At 39.5% G+C, this 20,120-nt stretch overlaps 1 protein-coding gene and 1 non-coding gene across 2 annotated transcripts in view; one reads left to right on the forward strand and one right to left on the reverse strand.

Annotated features, from left to right (window-relative positions):
• Window positions 1-20,120, forward strand: part of LOC140301431 (SH3 and multiple ankyrin repeat domains protein 2-like) — a 256,845-nt gene that overhangs the window by 86,425 nt on the left and 150,300 nt on the right. Inside the window, exons 6-9 of the mRNA XM_072379870.1 lie at window positions 2,437-2,545; window positions 13,948-14,099; window positions 14,570-14,737; window positions 17,200-17,316. Coding sequence (XP_072235971.1) covers window positions 2,437-2,545; window positions 13,948-14,099; window positions 14,570-14,737; window positions 17,200-17,316 — 546 coding nt within the window. The remainder of the gene's footprint in view (window positions 1-2,436; window positions 2,546-13,947; window positions 14,100-14,569; window positions 14,738-17,199; window positions 17,317-20,120) is intronic.
• Window positions 9,053-9,124, reverse strand: trnat-cgu (transfer RNA threonine (anticodon CGU)). The gene has a single exon. It is a non-coding gene; the product is annotated as a tRNA-Thr (tRNA).

Genomic DNA, 20,120 nt, shown 5'->3' on the forward strand with positions numbered 1-20,120 from the left:
CAAACAGAGTCGGCCAATCAACAGTCTCCCAACGTGTCTCAGCAGGCAGACGAGAGCAGATGATACTGTCCTCCAGACTCTGAATCAGAAAGCCCGGAGACACACAAACGCACACTGGGGACATATCAGCTACATTAAATAAAACGCAGGATGGGAACACAGGGTCATGAACATGAACCCTCGACATTTCCAGATATTGAACTGCCAGTGAGTCATCGCGGTGAAGATTTAAACAGCTTTGCCTGTTGTAAAAACCTGTTTGCACTCAGTTCAGATTATTTTATGGTTTCAATAATGATAATTTGCACTGTTTATAAAGCAGTTGTTAAATCCAGCCATGCATATCCACATTAAATAGATTCTACACTATCAAGGTCTAGTTTAAGATATTTATCTATAAATCTAACACAAAGTTGGAGGAGAAATTCCATCATATGCTGATGCTGATGATCTTAAGAAAATGAAGTTGCACCAGTAAGATTAGTAAATATCTTACCTGAAGAATAACAGAGAACCGAGTGAAGGCAGCACCTCTCTGTGATACAGTCCTTGGAGCAAAAAGTGTACTCATTCATATCTTTTCATGTACGTTTTATGTTTTACATTCAAATTCTAGATATGTTCAAACTGTAAGATGAGCCTCTGAAATCATATTTCAGTCCGTTTCTAATCCTCATAACCAAATGTTTTATTACTGCCGCTGTTTGGTCTCAAGGGTCACAATGTTTTAATTGTGGCTGTCAAACGAATCTTATTGTTGCCATTTTCGTACATTTGTATTTTATTTTTTACATTTTTTATTCTATTTTATTTCATTCAATTTTAATTTTAATTTTTTAATTTTCTATTTTTTGTGAAGATTTCTGTTTTATTTTTTTAAATATATTTAGTATTTTTTATATTTTAAATTTTTTATTCTATTTCTTTATTCAATTTTAATTTTGATTTTGATTTTCAATTTTTTTGTGAAGATTTCTGTTTTATTTTTTAAAATATATTTTGTATTTTTTATATTTTGAAAATGTTATTCCATTTTATTTGATTTAATTCAATTTTAATTTTAATTTAAATTTTTTATTTTCTATTTTTGTGAAGATTTCTATTTATTTTTAATATATTTTGTATTTTTTATATATATAAAATCTTTATTCTATTTTATTTAACTCAATTTTAATTTAAATTTTTTATGTTCTATTTTTTGTTAAGATTTGTATTTTATTTTATTTTATATATTTGGTATTTTTTTATATTTGGTATTTTTTGCATATTTGCACCAGCAGGAGTGGCATCGGATTCTTGTTATATGAATGCTCTGTATATAATGACAATAAAAGCTCTGTTCTTAAGCTTAAACATTCACTACAAGTAAAAAAAAAAACATTTCAATATCAGAACACATGAATATTATCAATATAGTGACTTATAAAAATCTACAACATATAGTATAACTTCATTAAAAAAACACACATAGCTGAATCTATTTGCTGGTATTGTAATTTATTAAATTAGCTTTAAAAAACGGATTGGACTGAAGTTATGGCTCTACAAATGTTCCTGTAAACGACATTTCAGTGGATCGGTTCCGGCTATAAAAAGCCCCATCCTGTCACTCCTTTGGTTTGTTTCTGCAGACATGTCAGAGCCCTTAATGTGGATAAAATGTTAGATAAAATGTTATTCCTCCTTGTCACATTGGCTTGACCAGCAGTGACTGAACTGGCATCTGAAGTGAATAAAAAGCAGATTCCAGGTAGATTTTTCCCAAAAAGATATTAGTTAGAATAAGTTTACTCGATTTGTGATGCATTTGTTAATTTTAAACTGTGAAACTTCCCTAAATTATTTAAGTGTTGCTGTTTGGGGAAGAAAAATGCACAGAATATTTCACCTGTCTCCCGGTGGATGATTCAGTAGGAAAACTACTACCTTTAATCGAGCTCCTAATCCATGTTCCTGCCTTTTCTCTTCCCCTCATTTACGTGTTATTGTGCCATTTATTTTCAATCTTTTATTTTATTGCCACCTATTGTCGCCTCCCTGTTCTGCTCTCTTCATTTCTTCCCTCCTTTGGGGAGCTGCTCTCTTATCTATTTTTATCGTGCGGCCTGGAAAGAAAGCAGACGGAGCAGAGCAGAAAAGAGCAGTCATTCCACCCTTTACAATCGCCGCCCTCTGAATCTCAGCAGGTCCCCTCCTTTCTCTTCTCCTCTATTCCACCTGATATTCATCCATTTAAAGCTGCAGGTCCAATTTCACACAGTCTTCCCGTACGTTTTCAGTTTTTATCATTATGTTTGACCCTGTAGACTATTTTTAAAGTTTTTTTTATCTCAACTTCTCACAGTATATCATTATTTCTGTCCTTTTCCCTCCTGACGCCTCAGTTTATTCCTCGTTCTCGCTGTAATTGCTCCTTCTCCTCTCTGACATGTGCAGGCCAATCTGAGGAAATTCATGGACCTCATTCAGCATAATCAGGTGGACAAAGTAGCCAAGATGTTGGAGAGAGGCTTTGATCCCAACTATCATGATGGGGACACTGGTGGTAAGGCTGCACAAAAGCACAAAAACACACGCACCAAACACTGAATTCAGTTTAATGGAGCAATAAGAGCTGACTGATGTGGAGCTTTTGAGGGATTCTGTGCTGTATTTTCTCATTGTCTGTCAGAGGTCCAGATGACAGCTTTGGACCAGCTTTGAGCTATAAAACGTTTTCTATCTATATGTCAGCTCTATATATTACTTATTGACACAGCTGAGACCATCACAGGGAAGAGAAATGTACATCAGCATTAAAACGGAGAAATGTGGGTGAATCTAAAGGCTAAACAGTAATGGAATGAACTGAATCCTGTCGAATTTTCTTTTCTACTAATTCAAAACTAACTGCTGAGACACGCTTTGAATGAACTTTTTTCATATTTAGCTGGATATACAATAACAGACCAACAGTGAAGTCATGAGAAGACCTTTACAGCCCATCTTGGTAAAGATATTTCTTGGCTTTCTTTCCCTTGTTTGTTTGAGGTTAAGAGAAAACAGAGAAAATATATTTTTATAACACAATTCAACAAAGAGCACATTAAAAATAAAAGGTTTCAAACAAAAAAAAAAAGAAGTTAGAGAATGAAATTAATCAAAATATCTAAAGACTGACATCAAATTTAAATATACCGTATTTTTAAAGCGCATTAAATTAATCAAAACTCCATTTTTGGGGCAGCGGGTATAGAAAATGAATGAATGAATGAATGCACACGCCTTAATGTTGGAGCACAGATCGTATTACTCCGCGAGGCTCGTGACTACGGTGGCCCGTAATGCTCAATCCATCCAGAAGTGCAGCTTCGTAGCTCACCAAGGCCGAGCTGAAACATTTTGACCGATTTATGACATAAAGTCGGTTCTAGGTCAGAAAGCACAACCAGAATTAATTCATACATTAGGCGCACTGTGGATTTTTGAGAAAAATTAAAGGATTTTAAGTGAAAAATACGGTACTACTTCACAACGTTAAACCTGGACCTTATGTCTGGCATGAAATGCGTTCATCTACTCACCGAGAACAGTTTGGTGAAAGTCGGCGTCCTTCAGAAGATATTTAGATAACTGGAGATCCATATAACGGAGTGAACGGGGCTTAGAGGATGCAGCCTCTAAATAAGGCATTATCTGTCTTTATTTCACCAATACTTTAAGAAGAATGAATGAATGAACGTGTGCTATAGCTCTGTTAGCTCATAGCTGCTGTGTTGTTGTTATTGGCGGCTATCGGGGGGCTTATAGAGGGCTTTCTACACACTCGTCTGCTGGGATGACGTCATTGACGCCCGCCGCTGGGTTCAAATCCCCTGCATGAAAGGTACCATCTGCAGTAGGGGTCCTTAGGCAAGACCCCCTTACCCTATCTGTAAGTCGCTTTGGATAAGAGCATCTGCTAAATGCATAAACATAACATAACAAGAATGAATGAATGAATATGTGCTATAGCTCTGTTAGCTCATAGCTGCTGTGTTGTTGTTATTGGCGGCTAAAGGAGAGCTAACGGAGGGATTTCTACACACCTCCACTGGGATGAATCCATTGTCTCAGAGAATCACACAGTTATCACACGTTATGTCTAAATTTCACAATAAAATGCTGTTTTAATATATATCAAGTGAATGCTTAAATATAGAAGTTTGGGGATGTAATTTGTAATTATTGTAGTGATATAAACCCTCAAGTAGAGGCAGTAAATATAAATATACAGACAGTATGTTAAAGTTTCTAAAAGTGCTGTTTTTAATATTCTGGAGACTTTTGTTCTGAAAATATACTCTCATCATTTAAGATGGCTGTTATTTGTTTCCCACCTCATTTTGTTTCAGTCTCTTATTGCCTTCAAGCGGTCAGACAGTAGAGGTTGGACACGGTTCAGCTTCCAGCTCCTATACATGTCATAGAGTTCTGTATGGAGTTGTGTGTGAATGTAGAGCAGAAGTGCTGCATATAAATGAGGCTTAAACTGGGCCAAAACGCTATCAAATCCTGTATGGTTTCATTTATTCATATTAATCACCTTGCTGCATTTATGCATTATCATCTAATGAAGTCTAAAATGTCAGATACACCATTATTGAAAAGCATTTTCAGTAATTTGGGATCGTTTATCACTGGATAATCAAGTGAACCTTTAGCCATAGTTGATGATGTAAACTGTGCTTTAACATCCATCATTTTTTGGCCTTGATACCAAAGTTAAAAATCCCCTAAAAGCTCCACAGCAGTGGAGGACAACCAGGTCTCATCGGGACATTGCCCTGATTTTATTAGCTTTCCTGAGAGTAAAATGTGTTCCCAGTCAGTCTGCCACGTCCTGAGTTGGTAAAGCTATTGTAGCACAAAGACGTGGCTCTGTTTTCCCACACATGATGACTTTGGGAGCAGCCAGTGTCCAGGGTAATGAGCTGAGTCTTGATGTCACTGTGTTTCCCACACAGCTCACAAATGTTCCAGAAAGACAAAGTGAGCAGGTGTTTCATGCTACACTAGGCTAGGATAATAGCTCTCAGCACTCGCAGACCCACTTGGATGGAAACTCTTGCATCTGAGGACACTACAGCCTGGTGAAAATCACATCAAACATCTACTCACTTATGCACTTGACTCTATGGCGTAACCACGCATTCTTTGGGGGGGTCGTGTCCCCCCCAATATTGAGAAAATACCAACCTTTCCCCCCCAATATACAGAAGAAAACATGTAAAATGCATGTTCTCCTTTTATGAACCCTGTCAAGGGATCGGTCTCTTGTTATGTCTTATTTATTTTCACTTTATTTCCGTGTGTTACCATGGTAACGGCTGCGCCGCCATCTCAGCAGCGGCTCTCCTTGTCTTTACGTTGGACTTCTACTTTTGACGGAGCCGCTGCTCAACAGAGCAGATTGTACCAGAACAGGAAATCCAACACAGAATCAACAAAATAAACTTCCGTCCCCTTTCAAAATAAAAAAAACTTAAAACAAAAATAACATTAGACTATTAGACTTTTCATTGTTAATGCACATTTTGAGACATTGACCCAATAGAAATGAAGCTGGACTTAAAAGTCCTCGGCACATTTTTTGTTAAAGGAAAAGTCTGTAATTTGTTACATCATTAGTTGTCCTTATTAAAATATTTCCATCAACATGCTTTGGGTATTTGGTCGTTTTCCATTGGAAGCTGTCCTATTTGCTACAGTACTACTGGAAGAGCATAACTGTAATTGGTAGGTGTGTTTAAGGTCAGTAAACAGTAAGCAACTAACCAAAACAAAGTGGGGGGGCAGTCACTGTCTCGGAGAAATTACACTATTCCTTTAGATGTGAACTTACATGGTCAATGTAGTCCTCTAAACTATGTTCTAAATGTCCAATTTTTCATATATAAATAAAGAATTGTAGATAATGCACTTAACAATTTTGTTTTTCTTGGACCCCCCCCAATGTCTAAACCATGGTTAAGCCCTTGACTTGACTTAACTTGCTGTGAAGTTTGTGCTTCCAGTCATAAGAAGCTCAGGCAGCCAACCCCAACAGACCAAGCAGGATCAATGATGGCATGAAATACTTGCCTGTGGATCTTTTTCACGGTTTACCTCATAAGATTAAATAAGAATACCAAGACTTTAAGAAGAATGAATGAATGAACGTGTGCTATAGCTCTGTTAGCTCATAGCTGCTGTGTTGTTGTTATTGGCGGCTATAGGAGAGCTAACGGAGGGATTTCTACACACCTCCACTGGGATGAATCCATTGTCTCAGAGAATCACGCGTTATGTCTAAATTTCACAATAAAATGCTGTTTTAATATATATCAAGTGAATGCTTAAATATAGAAGTTTGGGGATGTAATTTATAATTATTGCAGTGAAATAAACCCTCAAGTAGAGGCAGTAAATGTAAATGTACAGACTAATATACAGAATAAATTAAATGGCATTACCTTTGCTCTCCTCGTCAACATGTAAATTCTGTTTTTTTTAAATCAGTCGGAGGTGAAGGGAGAATCATCCTGCTGAGGCCTTATTTTCACAGAGATTTGAGTGTTGAAAACACATTTTGAACCATGGAAATGGGGATTATGCTGTGGTGGTGGTTTCAGAGGTTTATTTGGCTCGGTCAGCAGAGAAATAAGTGCCTGACGACTGTAGTTTCTCTCAGTCTCAAAGGTGGACGCTACGAACAATTTAAACCCACCTTCCGCTGAAATGTTGCGCCATCAGAGCCTGTTGGGACTGAGACTCAGCAATTAATCAGATGGGTGGGAAACTCAAGGGTCTTAATACTCCACCGAGAGGACGGGCTGGAAGCTGGAGAAGTTTAGAGCTCGCTTTGCTGTACAGACCACCAGGTTTATCTGTTCTCGACACGCAGGAACGCTTCATAAGGCCTTCCTCACGCTGCACTATCATCCAAAAGAGTTTAAACCCTCAGGATCCATATCCTGTTCACCTGCAGCAGCCTGCATTTAAAGCTTACTGCAGTCATTTGGTAACCAGCACTGGTTTCACTACTACTGACTTCACCTGAGTGCTAAGGCTAACAATTATGTTTATTTATGAGTTTTTAATGAACATGCCAAGAGTATCTCAGCGCTGCAGTTGAGCATGAAATGGGCGATATTGAGTGGACATAGATTGGCCACAACAAACGTGGTCCATTGAGGCAGATAAAGGTGAAGTAGGGGTAGAAAGAGCTATTAGGTTGAGAATTGAGGTTTTCTTAATGGGCTCTGAGAGCTGTTGTTAAATGAAAGCCTTATTGCCGTGAAAGGTCGGAGGTTTGATCCCCGGTATGTCCGTGTCAAAGTGACAGAAAACTGAATGTAAATCTGTGTGATCGCAGAGGAAAAGAAGCTGCGTTGTGTATATGGAGTGCATAAATATATAGGTGCTGTGAAAATAAAAGGTTTCTGCATTTGTCAGACACTTTTATCCAAAGCAACTTACAGCTCTCCTATAGCCGCCAATAACAACAACACAGCAGCTATGAGCTATAGTATATATTCATTCATTCATTCTTGTTATGTTTACACATTTAGCAGATGCTCTTATCCAAAGTGACTTACAGATAGGGTCTTGCCTAAGGACCCCTTGTGGAGATAGTACCTTTCATGCAGGGAATTTGAACCCAGATCTCCCACATGCATTTAAAGCTTACTGCAGTCATTTGGTAACCAGCACTGGTTTCACTACTACTGACTTCACCTGAGTGCTAAGGCTAACAATTATGTTTATTTATGAGTTTTTAATGAACATGCCAAGAGTATCTCAGCGCTGCAGTTGAGCATGAAATGGGCGATATTGAGTGGACATAGATTGGCCACAACAAACGTGGTCCATTGAGGCAGATAAAGGTGAAGTAGGGGGAGAAAGAGCTATTAGGTTGAGAATTGAGGTTTTCTTAATGGGCTCTGAGAGCTGTTGTTAAATGAAAGCCTTATTGCCGTGCGGGAGCGGCGTCTCTGGACTCCTGTTACCCGGCTTCACCATCTATTGATGGCAAAATAAAAATAAAATCACTCATCCTCAGCAATACTGGGAGAATTAAGGCTCATATCTCTGTTTTTCAGTGCCAGTTGCCCGCCGGCCACCGTCCATTCTCGTGCAATACGACAAACAGATTTCATACACTTTCATTCTTTTAACCACTTGAAATAAATCATGCAACCACCTTTGGAAGCTGTAGCCTCTGTTTGCTGCAGAGCTGCTTTAACGCTTTACTCATCTGAAATAACCAAAACTCCAGCAACACACTTTCAGTTTTGTAAACATTACATTTTAAATTGTGGATGTTTTTATTCCAGCTTCAGTGCAGAAATAAACCTGAAAGTCTGTGGTTAAACACACAAGCTACGATATTTTAGTCCTTTTGGCAGCCAGCTGGTCGAGTGGTCGTCCCCTAACTGAAAGGTCGGAGGTTTGATCCCCGGTACGTCCGTGTCAAAGTGACAGAAAACTGAATGTAAATCTGTGTGATTGCAGAGGAAAATAAGCTGCGTTGTGTATATGGAGTGCATAAATATATAGGTGGTGTGAAAATAAAAGGTTTCTGCATTTAGCAGACACTTTTATCCAAAGCAACTTACAGCTCTCCTATAGCCGCCAATAACAACAACACAGCAGCTATGAGCTATAGTATATATTCATTCATTCATTCTTGTTATGTTTACACATTTAGCAGATGCTCTTATCCAAAGTGACTTACAGATAGGGTCTTGCCTAAGGACCCCTGCTGGAGATAGTACCTTTCATGCAGGGAATTTGAACCCAGATCTCCCACATGAAAGGTGGGAATCAAACCACTATCCTACGAACTATGTAGAAGGAAACCAGCAGTCAGGCTCTGATAGAGGGAACTACAGGGTTGGAGAAGATGGGTCTTCAACAGTTTCTTAAAGGTAGAAATCAATGTAGATTCTGCTCCAATAATTGTTTAATTTTGCACAGTATTCTGTTTGATTTGTGCACAATATTAGTAACATATCAAAGTATTAGTACTGAAGCTCCTGCATAAGTAATCAGGCACGGATGGGGGTTGAACCCATGATCTTTGGTTTACGAGACCAACGCCTTACCACTTGGCCACCATGCCATGAAAAAACACAGATGTTAACATGAAGCAAGCGAAATGTTCCACCTTCAAAATACTTTTAATGGTTAAATTTTTTGAAAAATGGCTTCCAGTATTTGCATGTTTGGTTTAACTTGCTTCTTTCCCTCTAATGTTGCTTTAATTAGTTTCAGCTGCGCTCTCAGTCCTCGTGTATTTTTAGTCAAGAACTCATCAGTTTTTTCCTCTTCTTCAAAGTCATAGTGCGACCTTGTGATATGCGGCTCCAGATCCATATTTTTGATTGGTCCTCTGGTGCAATACTTTCTCATTCCCAGCTTGTCACATGCTGCCACTCGGCCAGGAGCCCCTTTCAATGGGGAACAGCTCCATAGCTGCATATTGTCAGTTAACCTTTTGTGGTTGTAACTGGTTCACTCATCTGCTAAAATGGACCGTGTTAGGCTGGAGAAGAGGAAGCATAGACGTCTGACTCTCCAGCATGAGACTCATGATCCAACCTAAAGCACTGCTCTCCCTTTGATTTCCCTTGTTTTATGTTCAGTATTGTGCAAAATGCTGCTGCTTCCCGTCTTTTAACCAACACTAACAGACGTATCACTCCTGTTTTTAACTCCCTTCATTGGCTTCCTGTCCTTTATAGAATGGATTTTAAACTTTTAAAGTTTGGTTTTAAAGCTCTTAACGGCCTCGCCTCATCGTATTTATCTGAGCTTTTAACTGTAACCCTGGCAGAGCTCTGAGGTCAACAAATCAACTTCTGCTGGAAGTGTTCAGGTCCAAATACAAGCCCTGGGGTGCCCCCAGGCTCTGGAATAATCTCCCCCCCGAGATGCATCTTATTTCTGACCTGGGCCTCTTTAAATCAGGGCTAAAAACATACTTATTTCAGATGGCTTTTAATACCCAGTAGTATGGTGACACTTTTATAGTATCTTATTCAATTTTGCTGTATTTTATTGCGTTTACTGTTATTTTTCTTTTCTTTCTTTATTATCTGCTGTAAAGCACTTTGGTACCGAAATGGATTGTTGTAAAGGGCTGTAGAAATAAATTACATTTACATTTACATTAAAAGTACGTGGGTAAGGCTGGGGGATTGTCCCGGTCGGAAAACTCAGGTGATAACCAGCAATGTGACATAGCTTAGTGTGATTATAGATTATTGGGGACAGTTGGGTAAGAAAAACAAAAGAAACTCTGGTTATATTGAACTTACATCCAGTTATATCACTTCTTTAAATGGAGCGCCAATTCTCAGTAATGTGCTCTTTTTAATGGATATCTCAGTTATTGCCATATGGACCCCATAACTGGAGCATTTATCTTTAGGGTATCTTAGGAAATTATATTGTTTAAACTTGGGAACTGCCTTTAATTGGACTCCTCTGATCTGCTGAATAAATAGTGTCGTCCATAGTTAGTTAGATAATCTCCTTTCCTCTGATGTATGACTCATATCTACGTTGATATCCCAGACAGAATCACAGGTTACAGTTTATTTGGATGCACTAGTTAGTTAGAAGTTAATTCAGACTCCCAACTACAGCACATCTCCCACAGAGTCATAGTTTTTATTTATACGCCTCCTTTTGTTGGGCCTGAGGTCACTTCTGAAGAGAATGAGGCTTATTTGACCATAATTTCACCTGTACGTTCATTTCTTGTGTTCCAACTGCTATCAGTAGCCTGGAAAAATGAGTGAATAACATCCAGTCTGTTGTCTGAAAGTGTCTTGTTTGGATGACCTTCTTTAGAGATATTCAGAGAGGTTTTAATCACCTTAAAGTTTTTTTTTAAAACTCCTAATTAGCTCAGACAGACAGTTGACCTGCTTTAATCAACTCAAGAGGTAACCTGAACAATGACTGCAAAGAGATCCTGAATGATTTGCAGAACAAAGACAAACTAAATATGACAAATACACGGTTGCAAATGTTAATTAGATTCATTTATTCTCTTTCAGTGACATGATTCTTTGAGTCGGTATTCAGTTCAAAGTGGACCACAGCTTTGTATTAGAACATCCACTTACTTCTGTTTAATTCATTTTGGTAGATAAGTATTTCAGAGTTAAATACCGACCACTTAACAACGGCAAAAAGACTAAAACCCGAGTCCAAGGCCTTTCCTAAGTGAGCTGGAGTGGTGCCGGTCACATGTGGGAGTTAAATGAAAGCAAACTTCAGTAAATATCCTCAAAATAAAGCTTTTTATTCAGCAATATGTAGCTGAGTGAGGCAGCAAAACGAAATGTAACATGAAGACTTTTCCGTGTGTATGGACCCGGAGAGGCTCAGAAAGGAAATAATTCTGCTTTAATCTTGGTAAAAAGGAACGTGTCTCTTCATTAATGTGTTTTAATGGACACATGGTTAATGTTTTGGACACTTGCCACTACAAAGTGCATTAGTCTTTATTATGGACACTTAAGTGTTTTATACTTCTGGGTTTTTCATTCATCGTCTAAAGTTTTTTTATGAGCCATTTCTTGGTTTCCCCGGTAACGCCTGTTGCATTTTCACACGCTCTCTTTCTTTCACACCAAATTGGCACCAGATTAGCTACTTTACAGACTTTTTCCCCCAGAAACAGCAAATGGCAACAAATCTGGCACATTTTAGAGCGAGCAGCCACAAGAACAAGCTCTCTGTCCCACTGCAAGGTCGGGCTGAGCGATTTTATCGATACCGCGATATATATCGATATTTTGTTTCCCGATAAAGTATCTTTTTTTTTGTCAGACGTTACAATTAGTTGAAAACACAGAACATTAACATAATACAAAACAATGCCTGGGGGGGGTCACATTATACATAAATTGATAAATTAGTTCATAAAAATGTTATATAAAGTGCAAAGCTCAGTGGTTTTGATGGCTTTTCTGTTTATAGAATGCAGGATTGTTGTAATTTATCGTTTGAGCTCCTCAAAAATTTAAAAAGATGGTTTGTGATCAGAGAATTTGGATTTGTGTTTATGGTATTTAGCAGGTAAAACCAGCAGGTTGATGATGTAATATTCACAACATAAACATGAGTCTGTGTCCACTGAAGACACGTTTGTTTGTTTCTGTTTGTCTGGCGGTGTTGTCCTTCCGGTTCAAAGGTCGGACGATTCATCTCAAATCACACTGTCCCTTTAAAATCTGTCAGAAAACGACGTGTATTAAATCGTATCGAATCGCATAAAATCGTATCGAATCGTTGGCTGAATGCCGTGTATCATATCGTGAGATTAGTGTATCGCTGCAGCCCTACTGCAAGGGCACTTCTCCTCACATCTGCACTCGTGAAATGCTTGTATGTGCAAAGCGTTGTCTTTGTGGTGCAACTAGAAGGCTGTTAACTATATAAAACTTGCTTTCTCGTTGGGAAATCATCACACAAGCATTTAAAGGATAAATCTGCGTACAAGTCAAATTCTATTTGAATTCATCCCATTCTTACAAGAAAACTAGCTTATCTATTGCATGATGCATGGTATATAGCACCATCCACCCCTCCTACTTTAAGATTAAATTTATTGTCCTGTACAGGGAAATACACTAAATGTGTCCTCTGCTATTAACCCATCCAGGTTGGCACCTGTTGAACACACACATGCACACAAGCTCACAGAGACAGATGTCATACACTGGAGCAGTGGGCAGCCAATCACAGCGCCTCAGCCGTGGCGAGGAGGTGGACTGCCGCCCCTCCAGCTGTCAGTTCACCAATCTTTAGAGAGTGGGAATCGAACCGCCAACCTTCCAGTTATTGGACGACCCACAGCAGCACACTTTATATGCATTTTGAACGTCTAATGCTGGTGCAGTAACAAATTTGTGACAGTTTAACTCGGTCCAAAGCATAAGCATGCAACATGTTATGAGCCTTGAAAGTGAAGCAATTTTGGATTTGTTTAAATTTATAAGAGATGTAGATGAAACTGAACATGAAACCTGTCAGTGTGTTGAAATGTTTGCTGATTAGTTACACATTTTAGGGGGTTTTGGGGTATCAATTAAGACGAGATCAATTATGAGCCTGGAGCTTTTTATTTAGAAAAACACTGAAAAAGTACATATTTGTGGTGGTCAACTGAATATCCCTGAAAGGAAAGAAATAGCTCAGCATTCTTGTTATGGAACAATGCACTTTTACTTTGAAAAGTCTTATTCGATGATGTGATACTTTCTTTAGAAGCAGTTGCAAAGAGCAGATATTTTTTTGCTCAGAAGGTTTTTGCTGTTCAAACAGAACCTGTCTTTCTCACATGTTGCAACGCTGTAATCAAACTGCATCACTTTAGCTGGAAATGCAAACATTAGCTGAACCTGCAGGGGACGCTTTCAGGGACCTCACTGATCTGAGCGGATAGATTCTTTAGATCTTCCAGCTACGAATAGCAGCTGAATATTTCTAGATAATAAGAATATTCTGACACAAACATGACTCACCAGGTGATTTTTGATGTACCCTGCAGGTGGGAGCTCCAGCTGAACAATTTCACAAGCTTAATTTCACCATCAGCCGCTTAGCGTTGAAATAAAACAAGCAAATCTAAAAAGGCAAGCAGACATTTCCCCTGTGGTTTGTTCCAAACTATGCGTCTGATATAAGTATCATTCCCTCGAGTCATCTGCTCTGCTGCTGTGTTTTTACTCGAGATAAATTAGTCTCCCATGTTGAGCCTGCGAAAACCCAACAAATGCATCTCGGGATACTGTTTAGCTCCAAAACAACACTGCTGTAAATGTATTATTAAAGGGAAAGTCATCCACACATCTGGTTGTTTTTTAATTCTCTTCCTGCATGAGACCAACAGCATCACATTGACTGAAACATTCACTTTCCTTGCAGAGAGCCCGTTGACATTCGCAGCTCACCTGGACAACGTGGTGGAGATAATAAAGGTACTGAAGAATGGAGGAGCTCACCTGGACTTCAGGGCCAAAGATGGCATGACCGCCCTCCACAAAGCTGCAAGGTCCAAGAACCAAGTTATACTTATGGTAAAGGAACTCAATTTATCTCCCCTCCTCCTCCCTTCTCCTCACACCTGCCCTTTCTTGTGTATTGATGGACTTCTTGATGCTTGAATTACCTCCTAAACCCAGAACTTTCCAGTTTTTAACAGCTAATTCAGTGATGAAGCCTCTGAGTGATCTTATAAAGCATCGACTTCTTCTGTTAGTCCTTCCTGAGAAGCCAAGATGATTATCTTTTCAATCTCACAATGAATGGATCATTTCTTTCTTCTCTTGTCAGCTTTAATCAGTTATAATAGTATTATAATAGTGATGATGATGGTTATTTTTATTATAAATGATGAATAAAAGAGACATTTTTTACCATAATCTACAGACATGAATTAAAACCGTCTTTAGGGCGGCTTCACACTTGATGACCCACATTTCTTCTATCTGCTCTTGACCGCTACCTCACCTCTTTCCCTTGCATACCTGCTCCCCCCCCCCCTCAGACGCTGCTGGAGTTGGGAGCCTCTCCAGACTACAAGGACAGCCGTGGTCTGACGCCACTTTATCACAGCGTGGTGGTGGGAGGAGACCCGGGCTGCTGCGAGCTGCTGCTGAACCACCACGCCACCGTCTGCTGCCAGGATGAGAACGGCTGGCACGAAGTTCACCAGGTACAAAAAGGGCAGCAGTTACCCGCTGAAGTAGCCGTTAAAGAGGGCCAGCCTGCAGTATAGCAACAAACTGTTGGTATCTGTGTATTAGTGCTGTGTTTGTGTGTCTAAGAGAGTGCATCCAGGGCCTCAGCTTTATCAGACTGCTTATCTCTCTCCCTGTCAAGTTGCAAAAACTCTGCCTTCCCCATCTGTCCCTTTCAGATGTGATAACTATCAGCTGTCAGTGAGCAGAAGAATAGCTGCTGCCGGTTCAGAGGGTCAAGGCTGTTTCTGCGTGTAATATTCTGCTAAACTGAGAGGGGATTAGCTTCTTATGGAGCACAACAGCTTGCAAACAAATCCCCCTGTAACAGAATCTTAGAAATGTGTACATTTCCAGGGCTTCGCTCTGTTTTTATCTCATTCATGACCGGGTGCCGGGTGGCTCAGGAGGAGCGGGTTTGTCACAAACTGATTGGCTGACAGTTCAACCTCTGGCTCCACCGGCTGCAGTATTTTTCCCAGTGTGTCGTGTCAGTGGCTGTTTTCCTGTTTAGATGGAAATGCTGGGTCCATGAGTTCACCTCTCGCTTTTAGCATTTTCTTCAGATTACATGCATATATGCATGTAATCTGAACATTTTCCAGCTTTGTCAATTTAATCTAGTAATTTTAAGGTTTTCTGCATTTGGAGCAGACTTTAGAGTCTTCCTAAATAACCTGAATTATGATGTAATGATTATTAACTTATATAAGAAAAGTATTTGTATCATTGACAGCAAGTTATTTCACTGATGATGGTACAATCCTTATGAGTCACTTAACAAGCAACTCTAAAGCCTCTTAGCTGGCAGCTCTGAGGCATTGCAGAGTTTTGTGCTGCCTGGTTTCATTCCCCTGATATTAGGGGAATATCAGTCTATTTGTGCAGATTAAAATCAATCGTGCATGTTTTTCCCAGGAGCTTGAATCTTGTTCTTCTTCTTGGTTCTTGGTGACATTTCACCTCTCATCCAAAAGGCTTCTTCAGCTCTAAGAACTTTCAGATGAGAGATAAAACGTTTAGTACGTGGCCTCTAAAAGTTCAGTCCAAGTCCATTTATTATTCCACAAAAGACAATTTATTCATTCAGCTGCAGAATATCCAACAATCATTATCTCTTCATGTTCAATTCAGGCCTTTTTTCACCACAATACTCTGTGAACACGCTGACCTCAGCCTAATAACTTCCTCATCAGTGACAATGAATTCAATAAAAGCTTTGACCTCCCCAAATTAACTGCCTGACATCTCAGATAATGTTAGAGATTTGCAGTGTGAACATAAATTACACAATTTGAAACAATTCGCTCCTACTCGGCGGCGGTTTTCAGACTTTATTCAAAACACAAAACCAAATAATGAAATATGCAATGATGCTCAGGGCCACAGTTTCAGGTTGGCACAGGGCTTTGTTTGTTGGAGAAGTGCAAAACTACTATCTCTAACACACAATTGCTGTAGAATTTTTTATGAAAATGTTTCTTTGATCATGTGACAGGACAGCATCTATCAAAATACCGATCAAAATATCCACATTCGGACTCGTAAGGGTTGGACAGACCGTCCCTGACTTCATATGAGGAGCAGAAATGGTCAAAAACAATGTTAAAATGGATTAATGGAACATAATATTCTCTGTCGCATGCACTGCAGCATGTTTCAAGGTGAAAAGTAAAAATCATCCACAATCCACTGATCATGGAGCGTAGCACGCAAGGTTTGATCATATAAAATAAAAGGTTTCTGCATTATAGAGTTCCCATGAGCTGGAATTTGCTGTTTTTTGATGCATTGTGCTGTTTTTCATCTATAAAACGTGTCTTGAATTTAAAAAATACTTTCAGATAAAGGTGCCTGTTGCGTGGTCTGACCAATTAGAGTAAAGCTGTGCCGCTTTGCTCATGTTTTTATAAGAAAATGCTAAATATGATGAGGCAAATAACACTTTTTCACCCTTTGGCCTGGTGGAGTTTAATCTAATACAACAGGAAAAAGAAATGCCGTCACAGTTTAGGCAAATCAACCACTGCTTAAGGCTCCATTTTGCCTTTGATAAATCCCCTAATTTTGCAAGACGCTGCTCACTTTATGATTAAATGCTTTTCACTTTTACCTGGATGCAAATAAATCCCGCCATGCACATCAGATATAACCGAAATCTGCAACCACAGCTCCCAAAAGCACTGCTATTTGTTAATAATCACAACAAAAGTTGCACATCACATTGCTTTTGATTTTCCTTCTTCCACCCTGTCCTTCCATCCTTTTAACGACTGGGTTCAAACTGAGGGTACCAGCTGCTCCTCATCTTGACATTATCTCCTCTGCAGCATACTGACATCTAGTGTCAAAGGCATCTTGCTGCAACCAATCTCACATGGAAGCACCGAAGACATTATTTGGCAGTGAACTACTGTGTGTTTTTGTGTGTGTGCAGGCTTGCCGTCACGGCCATGTGCAGCATCTTGAACATCTGCTGTTCTATGGAGCAGACATGAGCGCCCAGAATGCCTCAGGAAACACTGCTCTACACATCTGTGCCCTTTACAACCAGGTGAGCAGCAAGGCTATGCACATTGTACGGGTTTCTGTGCACGACCTTTAGATAGTTAAGCCAGATATGACAAATTCAAGAGGTTTTGATGTGATTTGTACGTGCACAGACAGTGTGGTGCATGGAAAAACAGTAATGTCAGTGAAATAAACTGTAAAAGTTGTCCAAATGATAGGACTTTATAGAAGAAATACAATGAAAATAAAGTATATACTGTATAATACGGTAATGTGTCACTGTTTGTGCAATTTTTTGTCTTTAGTCATTTGTCTGAGTGGGAAAAAGTCATGAAATGTTCTGAAATCTGACATTAACTTTAAGAAAAAAGAAGCGCAACATGCTGCTGTGCATGCATGTCTTTAAGGAGGAGCCAAGGGCCATCTGTAAACCAAAGCTGGTGGTTTATGCACAAAAAGCCAGTGTGACAGAGGCCTTCGCTTGGTTTACAAGTTATTGTGCATCCTTTTGTTGCATCACAGACTGTTACATCATCAAAAATCTAAAAAAAAGTGTTTTTTCTTTGAGATTTGAACTCTGGTGACATAGATAACCTGATGCAGAGGCACAGACTGTTCCACAATGTTAGACCTGCAGCAGAAAAAGCCAAATCTTGCAGGGACTTGCAGTCAGAGCTGGTGCAATGTCCAAGAAGAAAGCAGCAGGTCAAACGAATATTCAAATCATATCTGATTCAGATCAGCTCTGACTGCAGGTCTGGATCTCAGAGTAACTAAAAGCTGCAGGTGCAATGTCCAAGAAGAAAGCAGCAGGTCAAACGAATAACTTTAGAGTATTCCACAGACATATAATTTAATGGTTAACCGCCCTTAATAGCCATAGTGCTTAACTGCAGCCATGATGTTAGAGTTTGGCTCATTTTGACATGTAACAAATTACTTTAGTCAAGTCTGGAATTGTTTTTCTGTCTTTAAAAAAGAAAGGAAGGGTTTCATCCATCCATCCATCCATTTTCTATACCGTCAGTCCGTCGGTCGGGTAGCGGGGGGGCTGGAGCCTATCCCAGCAGTCATCAGGCGAGAGGCGGGGTCACCCTGGACAGGTCCCCAGTCCATCACAGGGCCACAGAAAGGGTTTCAGTGTTGCTTAAAGTTTAAGTTGACAGAAGCCAGCTTTGACAACGGGATTAATGTACAAATTTAGTTTAAGAGAATGATTAAAAACAACATGTTAGGCAGTATATTAAAATGTATTCATACAGTTTCATCTGTTTATTCATCCCTGACATGTTCAGTGTTGTCCGAGAGATTTATAGACCTAAGAGATGTTTTTCTCTGTGACTCACTGATCTGGAAGTGTTTCACGCGCTCGAGCTCGCAGGTATGTAGCTTATCTGCAGACTTTTTATGCAATAACACACCTGTGCGTGACAAAGAGTCAGTTTAGTCAGTTTACAATCTGTTAAACACACCAGTTATTCTGTCATGGAGGCGTTTTCAGGGTCTGTACCTTCACTCAGTTACCTGATAAACTGTAAGCTCTGCCTCAGTTTCTGCTGCTGACTTCACCTCCTTCGGTTCTGCTCTATTTGTGTAAAACCTGCCGGGTCTTTGTTTCTTTTTCCCACGAGACAAATTATATGCAACTTATTTATCACGCTCAGATATTTGAGGCTCTAACGCTGGGAGTTTCCCTGGAGAATAGCCATAACGCCTGGTCTTTTGTCTTCCTCTGATTGCAATAAACAGTGAAAGCATGTGGAAGCGGCTTTGAGCTTACGGCCATTTTCCAGCTATGTGGAAATTAAATATGTAAAATATAGTCATTTCTTGATGATTTTCCAATTAAAGTGTATTATTCACATGAGAATGCTTCCACCTACATGACTTTACTTCTGCTTTTACACTACATATGTGTCGATTTATCCCATGACAACCTAAGGCATTGTGTATATCCTTATGGAAACCTTAATGGGTTTTTTTTTGCTGAAGCACTTCCACCACAATAAGGTGGCGATTCACAGCGGGGCTGTGGCCGCCGAGGCAGTGAAGCACTTCAGTGGCTGCAAGGTCTGGAGAGTGTGTGAGATTTGAAGTGGCTCATTGGTGCTCAGTCAGTCTTCACATGTTTTCAGGACAAAGGCGTATAAACATGTCCTTTGTGGTCTTTTTGTTAGGCGTAAGATTTATTGGGCTCTTTATTCGGTTTAAGTATCTTGAGTTTTATCTTTAGGTCTGAACTGTGAGCGATAACTAAAAAAAGATCTTGAATCTTAGTGGCCGAAATGAGCTTCCTGTAGAGTTGATCGGTTGAGCTTAATAGTCTGAGATGGGCTCAGAGTCGCTGCAACAATATCCGCAGTCAGCGATGGAGTTTTAATGTTTATTCCTGATAAAAAAATAATCGATTGCTGACTGAACCAAAGCCAAGAATAAGGGTAGCAACAGGAAAGCATTCGGACTATAAAAACACCAAAATACACCGGAATTAATGCACCATGCAACTACCTGCTGACTTATCACTGCCAGTAATTGAATTTATTTAATGTTTTATCTGTTGATGCATAAAGCTTAAGCCAAGTGATCAAAACCTGAATAAAAATTTAAATGATGGGAGTCTAAGCCCCCATAAAGCAACTCATACCACTGGCCTGTTGGTCACCATGATGTGTAGATACAGTCAAAGCCTGTATGGCTACAGGGAATAAACACAGCCTAATAGCAACAAAGGCACCTTCAGCAGAAAGCAAACCCCAGAAGGAGAGCCTGCACTCATGTTGCTAACAAACTGTCCAATAAATTGGCCACTAAAGCTCCTCTGAGTCGAACTACATCCTCTGCGTTTAC

The sequence above is a fragment of the Leuresthes tenuis genome, unplaced genomic scaffold (assembly GCF_036924035.1).
Source record: "Leuresthes tenuis unplaced genomic scaffold, fLeuTen1.0.hap1 SCAF_2, whole genome shotgun sequence".
NCBI classification, from domain to species: domain Eukaryota; kingdom Metazoa; phylum Chordata; class Actinopteri; order Atheriniformes; family Atherinopsidae; genus Leuresthes; species Leuresthes tenuis.